This window comes from Anolis sagrei, chromosome 2, assembly GCF_037176765.1.
Source record: "Anolis sagrei isolate rAnoSag1 chromosome 2, rAnoSag1.mat, whole genome shotgun sequence".
NCBI classification, from domain to species: domain Eukaryota; kingdom Metazoa; phylum Chordata; class Lepidosauria; order Squamata; family Dactyloidae; genus Anolis; species Anolis sagrei.
Genome location: NC_090022.1, coordinates 32,127,404 through 32,152,143, shown reverse-complemented (window position 1 = coordinate 32,152,143; position 24,740 = coordinate 32,127,404). Strand labels below are relative to the sequence as shown.

The window sequence follows — 24,740 nt, the reverse complement described above, 5'->3', positions numbered from 1 at the left end:
AATGTGTGTACGTGCCTTCAGGTTGCCTGTCAACTAATAACCCTATGAATTTCATAGGTTTTTCTCAGGCAATGAATATTCGGTGTGGTTTTACAATTTCCTTCCTCTGAAATATAACGTATAGCACCTAGTGTTGCATCCGAGTACTAGCCAGGAATGACCCTGTTTAGTTTCCATGATCATAGATGGAAGATATGGTGCCTTTAAGATGGTTAAACTTACTTCTGTTTATTCAGAAATAAATCACACAAAGTTCAATGGGTTTTACTCTTCCACAGTACGTCTACTTAACAATTACATCAAAAAGTGATGGCGCTATTTACCACACTTGCTTATACCAAATCAGCACACCTACTTACACCATGATCCCACTGGTAATGGTTTGTTACGATTCAGCTATAGAAGAAGTAATATATATATAGGGGGGAGAGGAGGGAGGGGGAGAGAGAAGAGAACAAACCTTTTCTAGACAGGCCACAGGATGGTAAGCAGAAACCCACACTTTAATTCCATTATTTTTGCAACCAGAGTGCCCCAGTTCTATGCACAACTGTCCGGAACTGAATGAACAGTACCACAAAATTTAATAGGACTTCAGAGTACATTCATAGGATTGTGCCTAACATTTACATTTACAGGCTGGTGAAGATCTGGTTTTTGAGTTGTTGTGAATAAGGAGTGGCATGGACCATTAAGTGGCGAAGCAATGACACTTTGGAAAGATGAAACATATAAACCAAGTGAAAACTTGAATGGGATAGTTATGTTAGTAAACTGCAACAGAGCCTTTGTGGCACCTTAAAGATTAAATAGTTTTTCTCCATGAAGGCCATCAGCCATCTCATCCAGACACAAATAACATGGTCTCTCTTTCTTGCCAAACCAACACTAACATACCATTTTAGAAGGAAAGACAAGTATTACTGTAAAACACCACATATTTAAAAGCATAAAAAGACCAGTAATTGAGCAGGACATATAATACAAATTATGATTTGCTACATGAATTCAGACAGTTGCCCCCAAATCAATTAAGTCAAGTGGTTGAGCCTTCCTTACCTGGAATGGGAATAATGGGAATGGTTTCGTTTGGCACCACTCGAGGTGAACTGCTGTCTTCCACATAGAAATGAGCTGTCTGGAAACATTTTCTGTGAATGGAACAGAAATGTCATCAGTTCTTTCAGACTTCTGTGATAAAGTTGTCCATGCTGAGCATATCTGGCAAGGAAGATTGTGTACTTTCTCCCCTTTCCACCCACAACCACATATAAAATTATATTTGTACCTTTGTGATGCCTGTGACCCTCAACTGGATACTGAAATGTACTGAGATCTTGCACCACAAAGCAAACAACTCATTTGGAGTTGTTTCTTATCTGTTATAAAACATACTGTTACAGGCAGTTTTTATCTGTCCTTAAACACACAGTTCTTAAACATACAATTGTTCAGGAAGTTTGGCAGCTGAAACTTGAGACTACTCTAGTGCACGCTTGCAAAGTAAAATGTCAGTGTCAATTATTTCTACCAGAGCAAAACAGCCTTTACTCAAGAGACAATTAAAACAACACGATGTTCCATCTTAAGTAGAAGTGCATTTCATAACACTGGGCTGAAGAATGGCCTGCATCCAGAGAATACAAACAGCTGGCCCACTGAAGTTACAGCCTCAACAAGGAACAACTTTGCCTCACTATGTTCCTTGCTGCTTTGCCATGCCTTCCCCAGACTCCTCCTCCCGCTGCAAAACCAGCAGAATCACAGATGCTGCTAAGCAAACGCCTGTGGAGATGTCAACTCAGCCCACTCCCATCCCAAAAAGGGATTCCAGGCAGGTCAGAACACAAATCGAAACCAGTGTTTCCTGAACATCCACATCCAGGACTTTTATCTCCCTCTTAGCACTTTTGAATTTGATCTGGGTCTGTTTCCTTTTACCTGTACTTAATGCAAAGCAGGGAGCACAAGCTGGTCATCACAGAGAAGGCACTGAGGAGAAGAGCATCCAGGGATCCAATGAGCCTCTGCATGGTGATGCTAAGCAAAGGCAGGGTTTTCCAAGAGCAGCGGTGGCGGAGGCAAGGCAGCGTCACTGGCTCATTGCTGCCTTAATGAGCTGCTTGAGGCTGGGACTGAATATTTAATGAGCCTTGCTCAGCATGAGCCGCTATTGTGGCAAGCGAAGGGGTTGCTCTCAGCTGTCAGGAGTGCTGAACAATAGCCTGGACGAAGCAGCCGCCTCGGAGTTCCCTGCTTCTTGCCTGGCTTAATGAACTGCTTCTGCACACCTGTGCAGGGCCTTTCACGGGGTTCACTTGCCACAACACATGCACGTGCAAGGGGCTGACTCTGCTTGTAAAGGGTAGCAGCGTGTTCTCCCCCCCCCCTCTTTTGTGCCACCCATCCTGGCTTCTGGAATTAGGGCCAAGCAGAAAAGCCCACACTGTCCTGTCAACTTTGCTGACTCTGTCAAAGCAATTTGTACTGCCATTGTTTGCAGCACAGAGTTACATAGCAGAGGGCTTTCCGGAAAGCAGGGGGAGGAGAGAGAGGGCAGTGCAACTCACACAACTTTTCAAAGGCCATGCAAATCCTTTTCAAGGAGTTCAGAGAGCGCACAGAGGTGCTCTATTTGGAGGGTGAGTTTTGGGAATTGTACTAACAGCAAAGTGAGTGCCACCAGGTCAGCTCATAAAAACAATAGAGTTCTGTTAATGGTTGTCAAGGTTTTGAAACTTGACAACTCCTGGGGCACATCTACACTGACCACTTAAGACAGCGTCAAACCAGTACTGAAGAAAATTGTTTCACTGTGCAGGTGATAAGGAAATCCTGGAACCAGTTTAAGGCCCAGGTGGTGATTACGCAAACCACAGAACACTGATGTGCATTCAGGAATTTCTTTTACACACTTTTGTGGGAGTCTGTTGTCTAGCCACCACAATTTGAAGGTCCAGCAGCTTCAAATGTCAAACTGCATTAAATTGTCAGTGAAGATGGGCCCAGGTAAACTTACTTTTATTTACTTATCTTTCTCCCAGGAACCAATGGCAGCTGAGTGTCCTGTATGCAGAGCCTGGAAATTTTACTTTTTGGACTATAAGGGCTAGTCACCATGCTGGCTAGGGCAATTTAGGAACTATAGTCGTGATAAGGTAAAGGAAAAGGTTGTCCCCTGACATTAATTCCAGTCATGTCTGACTCTGGCTGTTGGTGCTCATCTCCATTTCTAAGCCGAAAAGCCGGCGTTGTCTATCAACACCTCCAAGATCATGTGGCCGGCATGACTGCATGGAGCGCCATTACCTTCCCGCCAGAGCGGTACCTATTGATCTACTCACATTTGCATGTTTTCGAACTGCTAGGTTGGCAGAAGCTAGGGGTGACAGCAGAAGCTCATGCCGCTCCACAGATTTGAACCTGAGACCTTTAGGTCAACAAACTTAGCAGCTCAGCGGTTTAACCCACTGCGCCACTGGGGGCTCCCTGATAGTCTTTTCCATATTCTGGTCATCCAGATGTGCAGTCTTGTCAAAAAGAGGTATCTTTATATGTATTATAGGCAGGCAGCATAATACTTATTTGTGAGCTAAATAGAAAACTGCCTCATTCCTGGGTTGCTGTGAGCTTTCCGGGCTGTATGGCCATGTTCCAGAAGCATTCTCTCCTGGCGTTTTGCCCACATCTATGGCAGGCATCCTCAGAGGTGGTGAGCTCTGAAAGACTTCATAACCTCTAAGGATGCCTGCCATAGATGTGGGTGAAACATCAGGAGAGAATGCTTCTGGAGTATGGCCATATAGCCCAGAAAACTCACAGCAAACCAGTGATTCCAGCCATGAAAGCCTTTGACAATACTGTCTGTTCCATTTCTATTCTGTTCTATTCATTTCTGTCTGTTCTATTTTATACTAATACACTTTGTCTCACTCCCTCATCCATTCATTTACTCCTCCTGCCAATAACATTATCTGCAAGAAAAAAAGCAGCAGCTGTTTCGGAGCTCCTTCCATTTCCAAACCCATTTGGGATGATGAACCAAAAAGAAGGCAGCCAACCCCCAAATCCCCTGAGGGACAGCAATGGCTTCCTGAAAGTAAGTATTTATCTCACACAGAAGTGATGGATGGAGAAAGTGGGCTTATCCCTCCCTAGACCAAGAGTGGGAGAAGTGCATCCCATTGACCAAGAAACTCCCCAATTTTTAAAATACATTTTTGACAAGATTGCGGACTGAGAATTGACCCAGAATTACATCCACAGTTCACAAATGTGTGGAAACATGCAATCTCATCGCATTTGCCCTCAGAACTCCGTCTCACCTATCAAATTTCCTCCCTGTATTCCACCTCAAAAATGGTACTATCCCAATTGCCATTTTGGAGGAAAAGCAGAAGGAAAAGAACAGGGGAAACATGAAGGGACTGGGTGAAAATTGCCCCAGTTCCTATATTTTTGTCCATTCTGCCCTACACATCTGGATCACTTGATTCATCCCTAGGAATTTCATGGTTACTTTACACTACATTTAGGGATAACCATTGCAGCATCCATCCTTTTCTTGAGCTCACAACTTTCAGAGGCACTTCAAGGCAGGATATGTGTGAGGTTCTTCACAGTGGTTGTTCCTACACAGTGGAACTGCCTTTCAAAGGAGAGTCCCTTTCCTACTTTTCATAATGTCCCTTTGCTGGCAGACAAAGACTTCATATAGTTTTACAAGCTCTTTAGGCTTCTCTGCCAAAGAGTGGTGGTTTCTCACTAAACTACAATTCCCACGATTCCATAGTGTTGAGCTATGGCATTTAAAATAGTGTCGGGCTGCATTAATTCCACAGTGTAAATGCATTACTAGTATTATTTTACTTGAGTATGTGCTAGAATTGATTTTATATTCTTGTTCATCCATGTTTTGTGTATTCTATTTTATTGTGCTTTAACATATAAGCTTATCACATTTAACTATGTTTTATGGATCCACTTGGATCCCATTTTAAGGAACAATCAAATGGATAAACAGATTGAGTGAAACTGTTATACATACGACTGAAGACATGGCTTTGTACATAAGCCTTTGACCATGTTTAGAAATTCAAGGACCTAGAGGTTATTCACCATGAACTTTATGAGACTGATATTAATTGCAGTTGTTCTATATTCTGCAGCTATTGATACATTTCACTGATCTTAATTGGTGATGGGGGTGGGTGGGTTATGATGTTGTTGTTGTTTTTTTGGCTCTTTTTGCTTTGTGTTGTTGTCTTTGCACTGTTTGTATTTGCCGTGTTTGCACCGTTGAGTGCCTTGTAAGCCGCCCCAAGTCCTCTGGGAGATGGTGGTGGCGGGGTATCAATAAAATAGTAGTAGTAGTAGTAGTAGTAGTAGTAGTAGTAGTTATTATTGTTATTTGAAACACATAAAGATTAGTACACTGCAAACAAGGTCACTCTGCTGGCTGTTATTGTTGTTGTTATTATTATTATTATTTGAAACATAACAAGATTAGTACATAGCAAACAAGGCCACTCTGCTGGCTGTTGTATTGGATCACACGTTGGACACTTCCCAAGTGTCTAGGACTGTGTGATGTATTGGCGTATAATGCACGCAGATCCCAGTAGAGTGGCCTTTTGCAGCTGACAGATGATAATTTTGTCAGTGCTAATTGTGTTTAAATGCAGGTCAAGGTCTTTAGGCACTGCACCCAGTGTGCCAATCACCATTGGGACCATCTTTACTGGCTTGTGCCAGAGTCTTTGCAGTTCGATCTTTAAATCCTTGTATTGTGTCAGCTTTTCCAATTGTTTTTCTTCAATCCTGCTGTTACTATTATTATTACTATTATTACTATTATTATATACATTTTGCCTCGAGGTGTCCAACCACATATTTCATCCTGCCCTGACTTAAAAGAGTTTAGAGGAAACAAATGTGTGGGTTTCTCTGGTTTTTTGTTGTTGTTTTGTTTTGTTTTTTTTTGCCTTTCACTACAGATGTAGGTGAGCCTAGGAGATTGTGGGTGAGCTTTTGATCATGTCTGCATCAAGATTTGAACTCATAGTTATCCAGGTTCAAGTCCCACACTCAATTCAATGACACCACAAAGACCTTCAGGACTATCATAATAGGGCCATCTGGCAAGCCCCATTGCTGTGCACTTATAGCACTTTATAAATAATGAAAACCACGGCAGCAAAATTCATAGAATGGCTGAAACAATATGCAGCCACCAAAGATCACATTTCACAGCTTGGTCTTATTCAAAGCAGACGGCAATTGCTTCCAGGCAGACTGTCTTTTAATGAATGTACTTTTTAAAATCTGATACTCAGGACTGAACTAATGTTTGGGAGTCCAAGATACGTGATGCAGAACGAAATATTCCTGCACAATTACTTTGTTTCATCCCTGAATAGCTTGGCTGATCCTCCCTTCAACTCTTTACTTAAGAGGGACATGGTTTCCACTTGGGCTGCCTTTATTTTGAACTATGAGCTCTCTGGGGGCAGAAAGGGGGAATAAATCAGTCACACTGAGGGGAAGGGCTATGAATATGGATCAGGTAAGAATGTGCATGCATTTGATGCAGTCTGGATTTTCTCCTTTGAGTGAAATAGGCAGAAAATCCATGGAGGACAGCTTCTGATAGTATGCTCTTCATTTAGCACTTTAGATTTTCTTTACAGAAAAAGGGTATGAAAACAGGGAGAAAAGTGATCATGCCGCACTTAGTTACTACCCCTAGAACATTCTATATAAAAGTCATCAAAGTCAACTATAAAAATTAGTCTGATACAATATATGTCTATATCAGGCAAAACATTGTTCATATAGGGGTCTATTATGATTAGAAAAGGTTGAAAATGGTCTATTAGGATATTTGAATCTAGCTAATCCTTATCTGGATATCTATGTTCACCATGACTGGAGTGTACAAAAATATGAATTCAGGAGATCGTAATATACTTGAAATGCCTTTCTTCCAGTCAATTGGGTGTTTATTTAAAAATAATCTTTAGGCGTTATTTATTAGAATATCAAAATAGTGACTTTTGAAAAACAAATTCTATATTTTAAAAAAGTTTTTATATGCTTATGAAAATAGGGGAAGATAGCAAGTGCTGACATAAGGATCTCAAGAATGAGTCTTCAACCTAGTTTCATAATGTAACCTGGTTATACTATGGGATTCTTTTGTTCAAATATGTAACCGCTTTATCGAAAACGGTTACTGGATCATGCCAATGGCTCATAATGCTACCTGGTTAACTAACTAGGAGTTGGGCAATCACAGGGGGTTCCTTGTAAGTTCTCACCAAACGGGAGCCCGATGCTTATGTGGCTGGGCGAATATCAAACTAAAATCAGCTTGATCCATTTTAACACACAGGCCTAGTCTGTTGATGCATGTACATTTCTGTTCCTTCAACAAAGGCGATTCCCTCTGTGTGGGTAGATCAGCATGCATGCACATATTTATGTATTCGCACACAGCATGCCACAACAGCAAATGAGTTCCCAAGAACACAGAAAAACGAAAATTAATGTATGATTAAAAATGGTCCAGAAGAGAGGCCTCATTGGATCAATTAGAGCAACATGGATTGCACATATCCAATCATCTCTATCACTGAATTTCAATGATGAGAACATCACAAAATGGAAAGGAGATTTCAGAGGGTGGCTGTAAAAATTGTTACAGTATATTCTGAAGAGGACCTTCTGTGTTTCCAACCCATCAAGAATCACACATGCAGGTGTGATATGCTCCATGCTGGTGGGCAAAAGTGATGGTTTCCTTCATGCAAGTAGTGCAATAAACATTATTATTATTATTATTATTATTATTATTATTATTATTATTAAACTTTATTTATACCCCACCACCTTCTCCCCTCAGAGACTCGGGGCAGCTAACATTAGGCCAAAGCCCAATCAATACAGTAAATAAATGAAATACATACAGCAAATAATAACTAAAATAAAGCACAGGCAGTAAAGACAATAAAATACAAACAATAAACTCAAAAACTAACACAGGGGGATAAAACACCGGCTATGAAGGAAAAATAAAAATTAAAGACAAAGAGTTTAAAACAAGGTGGGCTGGGCCAAATGGAAGGATAAAGACAGCGAACATCGGGTGAGATGGGAAAACTGGAGTGATGTATCTGGTGGGAGACATCAGTTAATTAAATACTAGTTAATGAAGATGAGAGATATTTTAATGTATGATGGATAGAAATCACCCCAAATATTCTGTTGCGATAACTCTCAACCAAACTTTAACAACAAATAGTAAATGGCATAAGAACATAAGAGAAGTCAAGACTGCATCAGACCAAAATGCTATCTAGTCCAGTGTGGGTTATCACAGTGGCCAACCAGAAGCATCTGGGTAACTGCAGAGCCCACAGTCCTGACCTCTTTGTACAGACTTCTGATCCTAACATTATATGTGCATATACATTATGGTTAGCGGCTCTTATGCCCTTATCCTCCATAGTTTGGGTTTTGGGCTAGAATTCCAGGTGACCAGGGTTTTAATTCCTGCTCAGTCATGAAAACCCAGTCCAAGTAGCCAGGATATGCATTCCTGCTCAACCACGAAAGCACATAGGGATCACAGAGTTGCCCTGGATGACTTAAACATTACTAGAGAAGTGTTTCAGCAGGCGTTGTTTAAAATGGTTTCCCCACTTTCAGAAGGGTCCTGAACATCTAACCCTCTGCCAACACACTGTAATGTAAATTCACATAAATTTGCTTCATTTTCTGGGCAAACCAAGTGCATGTGAACTTTATGGGACAAGACGTTTATACTGCTGGGCATCAAGATTCAAAGTCTAAATTTCACAGCAATATCTAAGGTGATATCTAAGGTGTTTTCAATTAATCTGAGTCCTCCCTCCCCCCTCCCCGGGGGTTGAGAAGGATGGGATAAAAATGCTCTGAATAAAAAAAAATCTGAAAAAGTTGGGAAGCAAGTTCAGTCAATGAAAGTTCGTAATTTAGCAGCCACATGGCATTTGGTTGGGAATCAATTTTGCCCATTTCTGATCAGATAGCATTTATTGCCATGATATTTCATACTTCTAGGATGTCAAACACCAATGTTATGGTATTAAAGGTATAACTTTTGCAGTTATTATCAGAGCCATAAAGACATGCTTTGCAGAACTCAAGACAACCAGAAGACAGTTGTATCTAGTCACTAGGACATGCAGTCCATGCCTGAATCAACTCCTGAGATATATATCTCAAGATGATCATACTATGTAAGATGTCCATTGAGATGGAAAAGGGAACTCATTTTGAATGACTACATTTGAATAAAGAGTTAAATCCTTGTGTAACTGGTCTACAGCCTTCCCTAAGTTGATGCTCTCATTGGGTTTTTAATGATTATAAAACCCCCTGACTGGGCTTGTTAAAGAGTTGTAGCCCAGCATATCTACAGGGCACCACATTGAGGTAAATTGTTTTCAATGAATCTAAATGAAATGAAATACTTGTAGTAATGAAGAAATTAATCTACAATCACACATGTGGCATGGCATTCTTCATTCTAATTCCAGAACAATCCAGACAACCTACACGTTTTCAGCAAATCACTGAGAACTCTGTTGTCTTTGAAAGAAACCAGTGTGTTTGCTGGAGCAGACCCACCATTCTCTTACTGCCACCTCCTCAAACTCCATATGCCTTATTTTTGTGGCTTGCTTTCCCCAGAGAACAATTACTGTGTGAGATCTCAGACATCAGGCATGCCATTGTGTATACAGGGTTGGGGGGGGGGGGAGAGGGTGTGTGACAGATTACACTTTGAAATTAAAGCCAAGCACAATAGAATGGAATGAACGTACAAAATTTTGTAAATAACTGCAGAGGAAATCTTCTCTTGTTTCAATATATCTTTGTGACAAGCCAAATAGAAATAATGTGTGTGCCTTCAAGTTAGTTGCTGGTTTATAGTGACCCCATGGATTTCATAGGGTCTTCTTAAGAAAGGAATACTTAGAGATAGTTTGTGAGGTCCTTCTTCTGATAGGATTTTTTTTTTTTTTGCAAATTACTAAGATCCCATTCGAATGTTCTTGTGTATGTATTTAAGTTCCCTGTTGACATGGTGATTCCATGGCTTTTATAGAGCAAGGAAATCAGAGGTGGTTTGCCAATTCCTTTCTCTGAAATATAGTTTACCTGGTATTAGGCAAACTATCAATTTTACCTGAAACCTGGTATCAATTGGTGTTCTCCCAATAATGTTCTTAAAGCAACGTCAGTGCATGTCAAATTACAATAAAGGAGCTCTTTCACACATGCATAAAAATGGAAGTGTGAATTTACTGCACACCTATTCTGCTGCACATTTGGATCTACACAACCATCCTATGTATGACCTAATACAATGGGCTGACACAGAGCTTATTCCAGGCATGAAGAGATACTTGACACAATGTCTGATACAGAGCTTTCCAAACATTTCACTTTTTAGACATGCATCATTTCGCAAAACAGTAATTCAGTTTTACTAGCACACCAGAAGTTAAACCAATACCTTATAAGAGATATGGACACATATATCAATTGCAATAATTTAATGTATGAGGACAGAACATCTAACAAAAACCTTTCATTTATGTATTTTAAAAATAATCAATATGATTTATTGATTATTTCACACAGATTCAGAAGTTTCTTGTTACATTCATGTGACACACCTACATATTGGAGCCGACACACTAAAGTGTCATCACACAGTTTAGAAAGCCCTGGTTTGACATCTGCCTCATTGTACCTACTTGTAGGACATCCCTTTACCTACTATGTTTGATGGAAAGCCAGAAAAGGATAGCCAAGGACAAGCATGCGTAGAGGACTCCACATACTATTGATTACTTCAACTAATTCACATTTTTGTAAACAATCATGTACTGTGGTGGCCATGTGTAGTGGACACCCTGCCTTTGTAAAAACAAATCACAGACATATAATGACGTATACATTGGCAGTCATTCCTTAGGAGGTGTTCTCAGAGCTAAAGCTTGAGTGATACAGATCAAGTCCAACCTGGAATTAAACCAAATTAAACATCATGTACACGCTTCATTGAAGCCAGTGGGAATTATAGACTGACAATCTGTTTGTCTGATTGGTGAACTGCGCTTCCGGATGACACCTGCCGTATTAGGGTCATCACTCACAAACATTTATGAGCAAATTGGGTGGGCTCTAGCAATTAAGGAAAAAGAAAGCCCACATGAGCAACCAAACTACTGAATATTAATGAGCACCTAGTCTGTCTGTGTGATATTCTGCTCATGTGGGAGACCATCTGTGTTTTCATTCCAAGAGGGTATAATGAGGTCCCAAAATACCATTTACTAACAGGGTTTTGGTTTAAATATCTGCTTGAAAGCTTCCAAAAGTGGCACAAGATCCACTATGATTAGGAAAACTTAAAAGCCAAGAATTACATTAAGCAACCACATTTGAACTTCTATCATTAAATCCTTATAGTAGACAGTTCAGTATACCTGCACTTGATATAGCTAGAGAGGAGAAATGCCAAAATATCGGGGAGTGGGAAAGAGGACAGACCTACAGGGGTAACACCCTTGATCTGGAATTCTACTCCAAAAATCCAAAATGTTCCACAACTTTGTTTCATGCAAACATTATTAACAAATATTTTATAAAATGACCTTCATGCTATGCATTTATATATGAAACATACATGAATTCTGTGCTTAAACTTGATCCCCATCTCCAAAATATCTCATTATGTGTACATGTAAACACTAGTCTTCCAAACTCTGTGGAAAAAATCGAAAATCCAAAATGCTTGTGGTTCCAAGCATTTCGCATAAGCGATGTTCAGCCCTTATCACACCTGTTTTTGCTGTTTGGGATGCTTACCTAGACTATTTCTGACAATCCAAACTGCTCACCTGGTGGGAAAGAGTTTTGGGTCAGCAAATAAAAGATCTGAGGTCTGTTTAGTTTCTAAAATATTGGCAGGCATGTATGTATTGTAACTTTGATTATAGTAAACAAATTAAAGACCCATTCAATTTAAGAAATATGTTAAAAGCTCACGGTGTAATTGTTTCATCTGGGTCATGTTCTTTCAATAGAATTTCAATAAAATTTATCCACGTGCTGAAAACAAACCATCTCATCAATAGAAACGCTATGTGAGGAAAAATGTATTCCATGCCACTATTCAGATCAGCTGCTCTCCTTTTCCCTAGGAATCCACCAATTACTGTTTCAGATTTACAGACAATTGACACTTGTCATGGATAACAAGAACGAAATCAGCTGAGGAAAGCAAAATGCAACATTTTCTCAGCACTTGGAAAGGTTCATTTATTGGACTACAACTTCCAGAGTCTTTCAACCAGCACATATCCATGCTTGGTGAGTGACTCTGGTGCTGTGGTTTAATATAAATAACTTTTCCTTGCTGTATGCTTGCCTGATAATGCTGTTATTAGTATGGTGGGAGTCCCTCCATGTCTCAAAATATCTTTCCATCCCAGTTTTGTACTACCTGAAACAAGAGGCTATATGAAAATCTAAAATTTTGGCACACAAAACTGTCCTCTGCTTATGCAAAGGTCAACATGTACATGAGTATACATGGTATTTCTCATTTCCAAGCTCTGCTTGCTAGTGAAGGTTAGAATCCATTTAATGCAAGGGAATTACTCATAACTGCACTGTCTTATCTCACATTTAAAGAGTAGAAGAAAAGGGATAAAGAAATGTAAATACAGTTAGCCATCCATATCTATGAATTCTGCACCCATAAATTCAACCATTCTGGATTTTTTTAAAAAAAAATCCAGAAAGCAAACCTTATTTTTGCAATTTTATATGATAGATGCAATTTCACTATGTCACACTTTGTATAATGGGACTTGAGTATCTTTGGATTTTGGTATCCTTGAGTGTATTGTGTGTCCTGGAACCAAACCCCAGTGTATACCAAGGGCCCACTCTATGGAATTAGACCAGAGGGTCAAATTATTCCAGATTAACTGAATGCAAGCATGTGATGCACTCCATACTTTTAATCCCAGCCTTTTCTGAAATGGTTTTCTAATCAAAATGCCATTCTGCCTTGGTAATTAAGACAGTTGTAATCTTCTTCTGACTACAAACACATCTAGAAGGTACTAGGTTGGGCAACCCTGACTTACTAAATGCTTACCATAAAGGCTGTCACTTGTGATAGCTTGGAAAAGGTATTTTTCAGAGACCAACTCCCAGAATCCCATAGCTGCATGGGTCTTCTAGGAGTTAAAAGTTCAAACTTTTCCAGTGTCTATGTACAGCTTGTTCAATACTGGGACTCATATGGAGTAAAAATCTCCTGTTGTAAGGACAAAAGTTAGAATTCATGCTCAGTATGTTATAATGCAGTTCTCTATAGTAGAGTCAAAAAGACTGCCTATGAATCCAGTGCTGTAATGCATTTAAGACGGCTCTCTGAATGCCTGCAAACAGTGAGATAGATCTAGTACAAAGATCCTTCTTCTGTTCTGCTAACAGTGTCGTTTTAGAATGGCAAAGACAATTGCGACCTCTTATTTAGGATGACACAATGTCCTTAGCAGTTGGCCGTTATTCTCTCTGTGACCTCTGGCACGACTGAAACGAGTCAGACTCCCCCTCCATATTTTAAGCAGCATTTTGAACATCTGTGCAGCTTACAACTCAATGGCAAGTGAAAAGGTTTTGTCATAGAGGTTTTCTGGAGAAAACGAAGGGCATGCTCCCTGGACAATGAATTACCAATGAGTTGAGATTTCTTTTAACACCCCCCCCCCCCCTGCCGCCGCCATATATATTCATGCTCTTTAATTAAACTACTTTAAAATGTGGGCAGGTTGGTATATTGGCAGTAATTTGACCTAAATTCATATATACAGTCAATTGACCTAAAACCCAAATTGAGATGAATGGCTATCTGAGAGAAGGTGTTCTAAATTTTGAATATCATCTCTACTAAATCTGCCCTATTACTCTTCCACACATTAATACCCTTCATCACAACTACAGCATTGAAGAAGCCTTCATGCTTCTGTATCTGCATTCTGGGGACTTTCCAGGAAGGTTGCTTAGGAATAGAGGGAAAAGCATAGACAAGTATTTTAGCCTTTCTTCCAATGTGGGTGAATTGAATTATTAGATGGCTACAAACACTACAGCATCTGACACATGATATTAGGTTGTTTTTGGTTATGTTTTTGCTGTGTTGGGCTAACACATTATGTATATGTTTAGCTGCACTTTACACCTTTCCATTTAGAGAGCTGCTCTCCATCTTTATCTATAACTCATATGAACCACCTTGGAGATTAAGATCGACTAGGGAGGCCCTGCTCTTGGTCCCACCTTCATTGCAAGTGTGACTGGTGGGGATGAGGGACAGGGCCTTCTCAGTGGTGGCCCCTCGGCTATGGAACTCCCTCCGCAGCATCATTACATCAGTCCCCTCCCTTCTAGCCTTCAGAGGGAAAATAAAAACTTGGCTTTGGGATCAGGTTTTCAGAGAATAGTGAAGGGAACACTATTCCACTAGTGAACAGATTTGGAATATGTGTGATGGCTATGGAATGTCTTTGGACTACGATTATGGATGGTGTGATTTAATATTGAATGTAATGTTTTTAAATGTTTTAAATGGTTAATATGTATTAATTTTAATTTAACTTCAATGTTACTGGAATTATATGTGTTTTAAGGCATTAAGGCCTTGATTCCCCTTCAGAGTAGAGAAAGGCGGGGTAAAAATAGGGTAAATAAATAAATACAAAAATAAAACTGGAAACATTCAATCCCATTACAAGAGCTCTATTCTTTTAAAACCAGGAGGTTATCAATCTAGGATATGCCTGCATAACTCAGCGATAGTAAGGGGCCAATATAACAAAAGACTAAATGTTTTTGTGGACACTTGTCTTCCCCTTCCCTCTGCATTCAATCTTCATTGGCTGCAGCTCCTCTAGTGACTACCAGTGACTCTACTAGTGACTCTGTCCCCCTCTTACCCTTCACAGAATAAAGAGGCATAGCCTGAAACCATCCCATGCTCCACTCTACTGCAAGGACTATATGACACATCTTGCAGGAGGTAGAATACACTCAAGAGCAGCAGTCTCTTTGGGCTGCCCCAAATCCTTGTGTGTGTGTGTGTGTGTGTGTGAATGTGGTCCATGGACTGTATGTTGTGCAGGTCTGGTCTAGGCCATTACTTTTGTTCCATGTAGGGACCATGATTATGAACCTGCAGCTCTTTCACACTATACATTTATAGCACTATGGTTTCATTTCAACTGCCATGGCTCCAAATTAAAGGATAGTAGTCTGGTGATGCGCTCCTCTCAAACTGCAAATCCCAGGATTCCACATGATATCTAGTAATACAAGTGAAATCATTGTACTGCAGTTGAACAGAGTGAAAGAGCACTTGGAAGTCATAGTTTAGAGACAAAAGTGAGCTGATATTTTAATTTCAAACTGAATATGTGAGAGCTACTAAGTTCAGCTTCTCAGGAAACACTAATGATTGTATAAACGTAACAAAGGGTCAAAAGATATATTGGATCAAAAGGGAGCCTGTGTCAAATCTCCTTTCTACAAAGTATTTGCACACACACAAGAAAAGAGGATGGGGTGAAGAATCAAGGGCACCTTTGAAGTTTCAAATGTAGTCCCCAAACACACCCTCTCAGACTATTAATGGGGAAGCATTTATTATTCAAAGAGCTGGCAAAATCAAGGCATAACGGAACTTTGATGGTTAGAATGATGAGTTTGTGATCGCTCCTAATTACACAGAAAACACACGTTCCAAGATATTCACACAAAGGATATTTCAAATTAGAAGAGTTACACTGAAATTGTAAGGACAAAGGAAACCAAGTTTTTTCTCCTGAGCAATTATCATGGTGGTAGATGCCATAGCTCAGTAACAGAACGTGTGCTTGCCACACAAATGGTTCCAGGTTCAATTGCTGTCATCCCCAAGTGGGTTGGGAAAGATGCCTCCATGATCTCTGGAACGGCTGATGCCAACCAGTGTGGAAAATATGGAGATAGACACACCTGATTAAACATTTTGTTATTATATTTTAGTAGATGTTTTCTACTTAAGAAAATGTTTTATCCCTCTGCCCCAGTGTCTATGCTGAACATATGTACAACAACAACAAAAACTTTATTTATATACCGCTCTATCTCCTCAGAGCGGTTTCCAAGTAACATCATCAATACATACAGAGTAAACAACATAAACATAAAATTAACAAAGCAATCTAAGCATAAAAAATAACAATAGTGCATATATACACACACACACACATATACTGCCTGTTTAAGGCAATTTAAAAAAGGCCGGGCTGAGGCTAGGTGCAGGCAAAAACAAATAATAAGTATAGTCTATGGCTGTTCATTTCCTGGGCCTAGATAAGTGGTAGAAAAAGATATGGCCATATTCAACAATATCTTGGGCTGAGCTAGAATTGTAGAATTATAATAAAATCAAACAATTCACAGTGTTTGAAGTCTGGGGTCATTTCAAACATTATTTATGTTTAGCAAGCTCTGCACATTTGCTGGGGTTAGGGGCACAGGACCCCTGCAAAAGTAAAAAAAAAAAGTGAATATAATAACACTGAAGACCAAGAGATTCCTAGAGAGAACATATTCTTCCACTTCTAGATTTCCAGAGAGACTGTATTAATCAAATCTGCAAAAGTTAAACCCGAATATATATAGGATCAAGTGTAGTAGTGACTATCATGTAGACAAAAGTTCACCTTCCTTCCCCCAATGGCACAAGGTGATTAATAGGGCTGCCCAATTAGGACTATTCCAGGCCCTGTGATTTTGGGACCAAAACCAAGATCCACCAGCCTTGTGATGCAGCAGTGGTGTATTCTGGTGATATCATAAGGATGATGTTATAAAGGACAGCCTCTGACGATGTCATTGAGCATGATTGTTCACATCAATCACAACTGTACAGAGTAGGTCATTCGATGTCCATTATTTGAGAAGTCAGATCTGGCCACGATGACATGTGCCTTGACTACATTGATTTGGACAACTGTAAGGAGCTCTATGTGAGACTGGCTTTGGAAAGGGTTTGGAAAATTTAGCGAGCTCCAAAATGCTGTTCACCAGGACTGGACACAGGAATCTCATGACATTTAGATTGAAACGGCTTCGTTAACTACAATTCCATTTCCTGGCAGAATTCAAAGTGCTAGTTTTGACCTTTAAAGCCTTCCATGGCTTGGGTTCATATTAATAGAAAGATTATATCTCCTTCTATAAACCACATAGTGCTTTAAGATTTGCAGGGGAAGGCTTTCATTCAGTCCCCCTACCTTCACTGACATGGTCGGTGAGGATTTGGAGACAGCCTTCTCCGTGACTGCTCTCAGGTTGTCAAACTCCCTTCAAAGGGAGGTCCAGTTGGCCCTTTCCCTGCTTTCTTTCTATTGGCAGATGAAAATGTTTTCATTCAGGCAGTGCTTCTGAATTTTAATTATGGAGGAGTAGGGTGTGTGTGAAGTAGTGTGCTGTATTTTTAATCTTTATAGAAAATTATGTTTTCAATATGTTTGAAACTATATTTAATTATGGTTTGAAATAAAATATTGTTTAATTTTTTTAAAAAATACATTTAAAAGTTAATGTTTTAAGCTTGAACTTTCATAGTAAGCCACATCAAATACCATGCTGGGAAAAAGGCAGGAAATAAATTACATATACGTAAGTAAATGAAAGACACCAAGACTTTTAAAAAAAACTAAGAATGTTTGTAAGTAAGATACATTGAATCAATTGTTGAAAGTAGTCAACACACATGTAACTCCAACGGATTCAGTAGCTCCTTCACAGCTGGACCTATAGTATGATTAAGGCTCAAGTCTAAAAATGGCAAAATACTGATATACACACTTGTCAAGGCAACACCCCCATCCTATGATTTTTCCCCTTCACACTGAGGTCTGGAGAAGAGGCTTTGAGATCTGAGAATCTTAGTGATAAACGAAATAGTCCCAGAAAGTTCAGTTCTGTATAACACAGGAAACCTGACCTCAAACCTTCAAACCTGGCTTTCAGAATGTGGTTTGCTACCTCAGGGTATGGCTCCATGGAAGTGTTCCTGGACAATTGCGTGCATGTGAATGAATCCTTACAACAGTGGTTCTCAACCTGTGGGTTCCCAGGTGTTTTGGCCTACAACTCCCAGAAACCCCAGCTAGTTTACCATCTGTTAGGATTTCTGGGAGTTGAAGGCCAAAACATCTGGGGACCCACAGATTGAGAACAACTGCCTTATGCCATGAAAAGTTAAACACTTGAAACTCAGAACTATTTATATCTTAAGGACAATTGACTGTTAAGATCTTTGACATGACTAGCTACTGTTCTTATAATAGGGTTGAGTTTACCCTTTCATTTTGTTTCAGCATCTAATGATTTTTAAAAGAAATGATTGATTGTGGCACTTTGTCAAAACTGTGAAAGAGTGAGAAATGACAAGAATTTGAAAGAGGATGGTGAATTACTGCAATAGACATGTTCTTGGTTACACAGAGATAATGTGTGTTTGTGTGTGTGCGTACTTTACCACAGGCTTCCAGGTAGTTAGCATATAATATTTTACTCTCTCCCCCCCCCCCCCCACCCCATACATGGAATTTTGCAGTTATTGGACACTGCCAATGCAACTACTCACAGACTGTTTCCTGGCTATTTCTTTGTTTTATTAAAATTTTTATATCTCATTCTATATCACAAGATCTTATAGTGGTGTATGGATAAAATAACTTTTAAATAATGTAAATTTCTAAACTTTGCACCAAGTGGGAAAAATCTGGTTAAACCCCCAAACCCCAGATACTCACTGTGACGCCAGCCAGCCTTCTATTCAATACAAGTATAAACAGTCCCCAAATTGTGTTCTAGAGGCATTTCTCCTGACGTTTCACCTGCATCTATGGCAAGCATCCTCAGAGGTAGTGAGGTCTGTTGGAATTAATTCCAACAAACCTCACTACCTCTGAGGATGCTTGCCATAGATGCAGGCGAAACGTCAGGAGAAATGCCTGTAGAACATGGCTCTATAGCCCGAAAAAACCCACAAGAACCTAGTGATTCCAGCCATGAAAGCCTTCGACAATACATAGTCCCCGAATTACAAACATCTGACTTATACAACTCATAATTAAAAATGGGGGTGAGACATCAGGAAATGAGAGAAATCTACCCCTCAGAAGGGAAATTCACTCTTGAAAGAGTTATGGGGAAAAGGGGTCTCTGCTGAAGCTTTATCACAAATTCTTGTTTCCACAACAAGCCAAATTTTCCAAAATTCAATTATCACAGGTGAGGTGGTAACTGAGGTGAGGTGAAAGTGAGGTGAAATCTTCTGAATGGACAGCAAAACAAACATTACAGAGATGTGAACTCTTCCCAATGCTAGCCATAGAAAAAATAGTTTTGGCTGGAATTACACTTAGAAAATGTACTTGTTCCGACTTCAACTTAAGAACAAACCTACAGAGCTGATCTGGTTCATAACTCGGGGACTGCCTGTACAGGGTTATTAACTAGTGCAAACAAGCCATTGGTCTACATTTTGTTCTCTTGTTCACTCAAGTGGTATAAGGTCTCTTTGTATGCTGATATTACAGACTAACATGGACTTATTAAGGCCCTATCTACACCGATTAACTGGTGTGGGGCCAGATAGCCTGTGTGTGGCTTCTAAATGCACAAGGGATGGTGTGTATTAATCCAGTGAAAGCCGCTGTACCTTGGGTTAACATAACTCAGGAGGAAATCTGAAACCTGCACCAGGATCCAGGTTCTCTCCTGAGTTAGAGTAGTCCTTATTGGAACTGACTGTAGCTTTCCTGACAACCATTCTGCCTCAGGTGGCCCGGGGATATGAGATACCTGTTCTCTCCTGCTTCCTCTCCTTGTGTTGTTGCTGGCAACAGCAGTGACACAGCGACCTTCCTGATCCTACAAGCTTATTATTCCTTCTTTTTTTATTGCATGAATTACAAAGGTGGCTGGGAAAATGGAAAGGGAGGCTCTTCTCTACTCCATCCTCCCATAATTCTACTGTCAATGTCTTTCACATTGACCAGTGAATGGTCCTAGTGGACCAAGATATTCCTAGAGAAGTGTACATAATAATAGTAATAATAATAATAATAATAATAATAATAATAATAATAATAATATCTTGTTGTTGTTGTTGTTGTTGTTGTTGTTGTTGTTGTTGTTGTTGCTGTTGCTGTTGTTACTCTGGGACTTCTGGATTCAGACAGACAGAGTTTTGGAGTACAATACTCCCAATCTCACGATCATGTTAAAAAACAAAGTATGGATTGTCGATGTTGCAATCCCAGGTGACCCCAGGATTGAAGAGAAACAACTGGAAAAGCACAATATGAGGATTTAAAGATCGAACTGCAAAGGCTTTGGCACAAGCCAGTAAAGGTGGTCCTAGTGGTGATGGGCACACTGGGTGCAGTACCTAAAGACCTTGGCTTGCACTTAAACACAATCGGCATTGACAAGATTACCATCTGCCAGCTGCAAAAGGCCACCTTACTGGGATTTGCACGCATTATTCACCGATACATCACATAGTCCTAGACACATCACATAATCCTAGACAACAGCTAGCAGAGTGTCTGCTGTGAACTCATCTCCTTTGGTTTCTGATAATAATAATAATAATAATAATAATAATAATAATAATAATAATAATTTATTTCTATCCCTCCTCCCCTTGGGGACTCAGGGTGGTTCACAACAAAACAATGGCAAACATTCAATGCTGTAAAGTGCAATCAGAAAAAAATAGTGTTTTCTTCTATTCACATTTTCTCTAGGAATCTGTAAGGTAGGAATGGAACTGTAAGGTAGGCAGGAGCATACTTCAGCCCTCCAGGTGTTTTGGACTTCAACTTCCACAATTCCAGGAATTGTGGAAGATGAAATCCAAAACATGGGCTGAAATTTGCCCATGCCTGCTGTAAGGTCAACTTCTAATGGAATGTAGCCATAGATGTCCACTGAAAGACCTAGAGATTCTTAGAGAAAACATGTTAATCAAATTCATGAATAATCATACCTACAAAAGTCAAACCTGCAAACACGGAGGGCTGACTGTAATGCAAAATAAAGTTGACTGCTCAATAAACCAAACTGACTGGCCCAACAAACACCAATGACAATTGTGCTCGTTTATTCAAATATGACCAAAATCCTTTAATCTGACTAACAAAAAAGTAGGTTTAGAGAACTCTTTGCTTTAAGAGGAATGACAATAAACTATCCATAACACTGGCCAACACACATTTTGGTGCCTCAAATATTAGCCCTCTTTCTGGGCATATTTGACTTACCAAATTTAAAAATTGCACCAGTATTTCCTTATCACTCTTGGTTCTGAAATGCAGAACACATGGCATCTACCACTTGCCATCTACTTGACCACAGAAAATAATGATAATCATATCTAAGAAACTAGAACTGATGGGATTTATCCAATTCACTTTTCTGAATCAGTGCTCCAAATAAGCCCAGGAACAGGGCTAAAACCCAAGACACCATATTTGTTTTAATTGGGCTGTGTAATCTAAACAGTATCTGCATACACATTTATATAGGAAGGGATATCTAATTTCCTTCCTTTTCCTTCTCCTGTTGTTAGAGAGTAGAATTTATTTTAAAGCCATGTAGAAGCAATCTAGAGAAGGAAACCCCCGAACATGGGCAGTGCAAGTGATCCACGGCCAAACAGGTCCCGTTGCGGCAGCACAAGATGTTCAAGGCTAGATCATCGCAGCTGACTAACAAATGAGTCATTTTGATTTCAGAGAGGCATGTGGAGGAATATACCATGTTTAATTAGCTTGCCTTTTTCTTATTCCCCTCTGCCACGCTTCCCTTACCCTCGGTTGCATTGCACCAATGAGATGCAAAATCTACCGGGGAGAACAAAGAGCATCCCCTTCGAGAGATACAGAAGCTCACTGCTGGCGTATGAAAATCAGAAAGTGTCCAAGGGAGGAGGAGTCCCCAGCTCCAAATTAGCCCTTACCAGCCGATAATCACACAAGGCTGATAACCAGTTTGCTGACAATCTGCCGCTCAAAGACCTAATTGGAATGGCAGAACGGGCAGCTCGACATTGCGGAGCTTGTCGCTTTGTGTGCTCCTCTTCAGCGAAGCCACTTAAAGAGATATTAAACTGTAATTTTTAAAGGGGGCAGCAACAAAACGCCCACCTACACACTCTGTGCTTTCTCATGCACATGATATGATCAGCAGCCATCTCATTATTGCTTATTTTCACCACCAAATCGGTTATATCGTTCAGCCCTGGTGTTGGATAGGAATGGGTAGAGAAAGCTAAGGAGGAAGTATGCCAAAACCATTTGGAAAGCGCAAACACATGCTGATAAACACAATAAACAGACGAGCTCTCAAGGAAATATCAGGGTTTGATCATTCGCTGATGTGTGCATGAAGCAACTCTGCCCGTAAGGGATCTGCTTATCTCAAATGTGAGCAAAAGGGCAGTCTAAAAAAGGATTTTAATTGATATAAAAACACAGTGAAAAGCAGCTGAAAACCATCTTTCAGACACTCACTTGGGTCCAAAGCCCACTTAAAACAGAGAAACATCTTGCCAAGACTAAAGAACCTAGGATCTTTATTCTTGTCAAAATGTAAAAGTGAAATGGACCTCAACAGTGTGGAAAATTCATAATACCATGTGTCAGGCATTTATCAGCTGTCATAATAGGTGAATTATCATGTAGTGTTTCAGTCCCCTGGCCAATCTATTTTTTAAGTGTTTTTATTCAGATTTTTTTTTAAAAAAATGACTGAGGCAACTGAAAAATGATGCAAATTTTGGGCAGGGTACTTTTATCCTTCAGTATGTACAAGGATCTTGTAGCACCTCTGAGTCTTAAGTTGAGAGAATAAAGTTGTATCGTAATCATAAGAGCTCATAAACTAACCTCAAGGAGCCTCAGTGCCGCAATGGGTCAAACCCTTGTGCTGGCTGAACTGCTGATTTGAAGGTTGGTGGTTCAAATATGTAAGACAGGGTGAGCTCCTGTCTGTCAGCCCCAGCTTCCCATGTGGGGACATGAGAGAAAACTCCTACAGGATGATAACACATCTGGTTCTGTAGACGGCTGATTCTTTCATACCAGAAGTGACTCACAGTATGTTCTCAATTTGCTTCTGACACGATAAAAAATAGACTAACCACTCACCCATACTGCAAAATTATACCAGTTTGATACGACTTTTAACTCCTATAACTCTATCCTATGGAATCCTAAGATTTGTAGTTTTCACCAGAATACTCTGACAAGCATGCGCAAATGTTTTACAAAACTAGGAATCCATAACATTGAGCCATGACAGTAAATTTGGCATCACACAGGTCTAATTCTGCAGTGGGACAACGTCCTCAGTCTATTTTCTCAGGTGCTAAGTCAAAGGGTGGCTATAGATAGGGTTTCACACTTCTGTTTCTTAACTTTATCAGTAATTGTTCTAATTTTTGGTATTTTCTGGTAACATTTTAAACTATTGTTTCCTCTCCCAGTTTTCAAATCTTCTTCTGAGGCCCCTTCCACACAGGTGAATTATCCACACATTATCTGCTTTGACCTGGAATATATAACACTGTGGACTCAGATAACCTAATTCAAAGCAGAAATTTCTGCCTTGATATTCTGGGTTATATGGCTATGTGAAAGGGCCTCGAGTCTTATCATGCTTTCTATATGATCTGTTCTACAAATGACAGTGATATACTACTGGAAACCATGGTTATCTAGTTGGTTGCCTGAAGACACACAATTTTATTTTCCAACAAGCTTAATTACTCATTGGTCTGATTATATTTGAGAAATTGTAGTCCACTCTACTTACCCAGCAAACAAGGACACAAATAAATATCCATCTTTTCCATTAGGATTTGATCTAGCACTCCCCTTCCAGACAACAATTGCTTTTTTAACACACTGAATTAAATGGCCTCTGAAGCATCCAATTGTTCTGAGAAGATACCAGGAGACCAGTGCCAGGTCCTTAATCACAAGAGCTCACAATCATTACCATTTCAGAAAATGCAGATGGGATTTACAAATTCAAGGCTAGCTTTATGTATGAGACAGTTTGGTGACACTAAATGTCACAATTAAAATAAGTCCTTCATTCCCAAAGTTTATTATCAGATGTTCCAAACACATTTACAAGGGTCTAATGAATAGAATTAATATATCTTTAAAAAGGCACTAATATGTATGCAAATGAAGAAAAAAGATGTCATTATCTTTCAAAAGATGCCCACTCATTCTTTTAGAAAATATGCTTTGTGTCTGTAGGAAAGAATTAATTCCTATCATCAGCATATTTAATTTAGGTATTTTCCATGTAAACAATAGTGTGACTCGAGCCATCTTCTACTTTATATTTAAATTTGGAACCTGAATACTATAAATGTTAATTAAATACTCTATTTAATGATAAAAATGAAGAGCTAGGCTAATTTCAATTTGCAAATTCCCCTGATTATAATGTTTTCCTTTTGAAAGCAGAAATTGTATCTCCCACCTTTTAAGAAAATGAATCATTTTATCATTACTATTTATTCA

The 24,740-nt window shown here is 39.5% G+C and overlaps 1 protein-coding gene across 4 annotated transcripts in view; it reads right to left on the bottom strand.

Annotated features, from left to right (window-relative positions):
• PTPRG (protein tyrosine phosphatase receptor type G) overlaps positions 1-24,740 on the bottom strand; it is a 713,496-nt gene that overhangs the window by 51,427 nt on the left and 637,329 nt on the right. For all 4 annotated transcript variants that reach the window (XM_060766453.2, XM_060766454.2, XM_060766455.2 and 1 more), the window contains one exon: positions 1,060-1,151. In XM_060766453.2, coding sequence (XP_060622436.2) covers positions 1,060-1,151 — 92 coding nt within the window. The remainder of the gene's footprint in view (positions 1-1,059; positions 1,152-24,740) is intronic.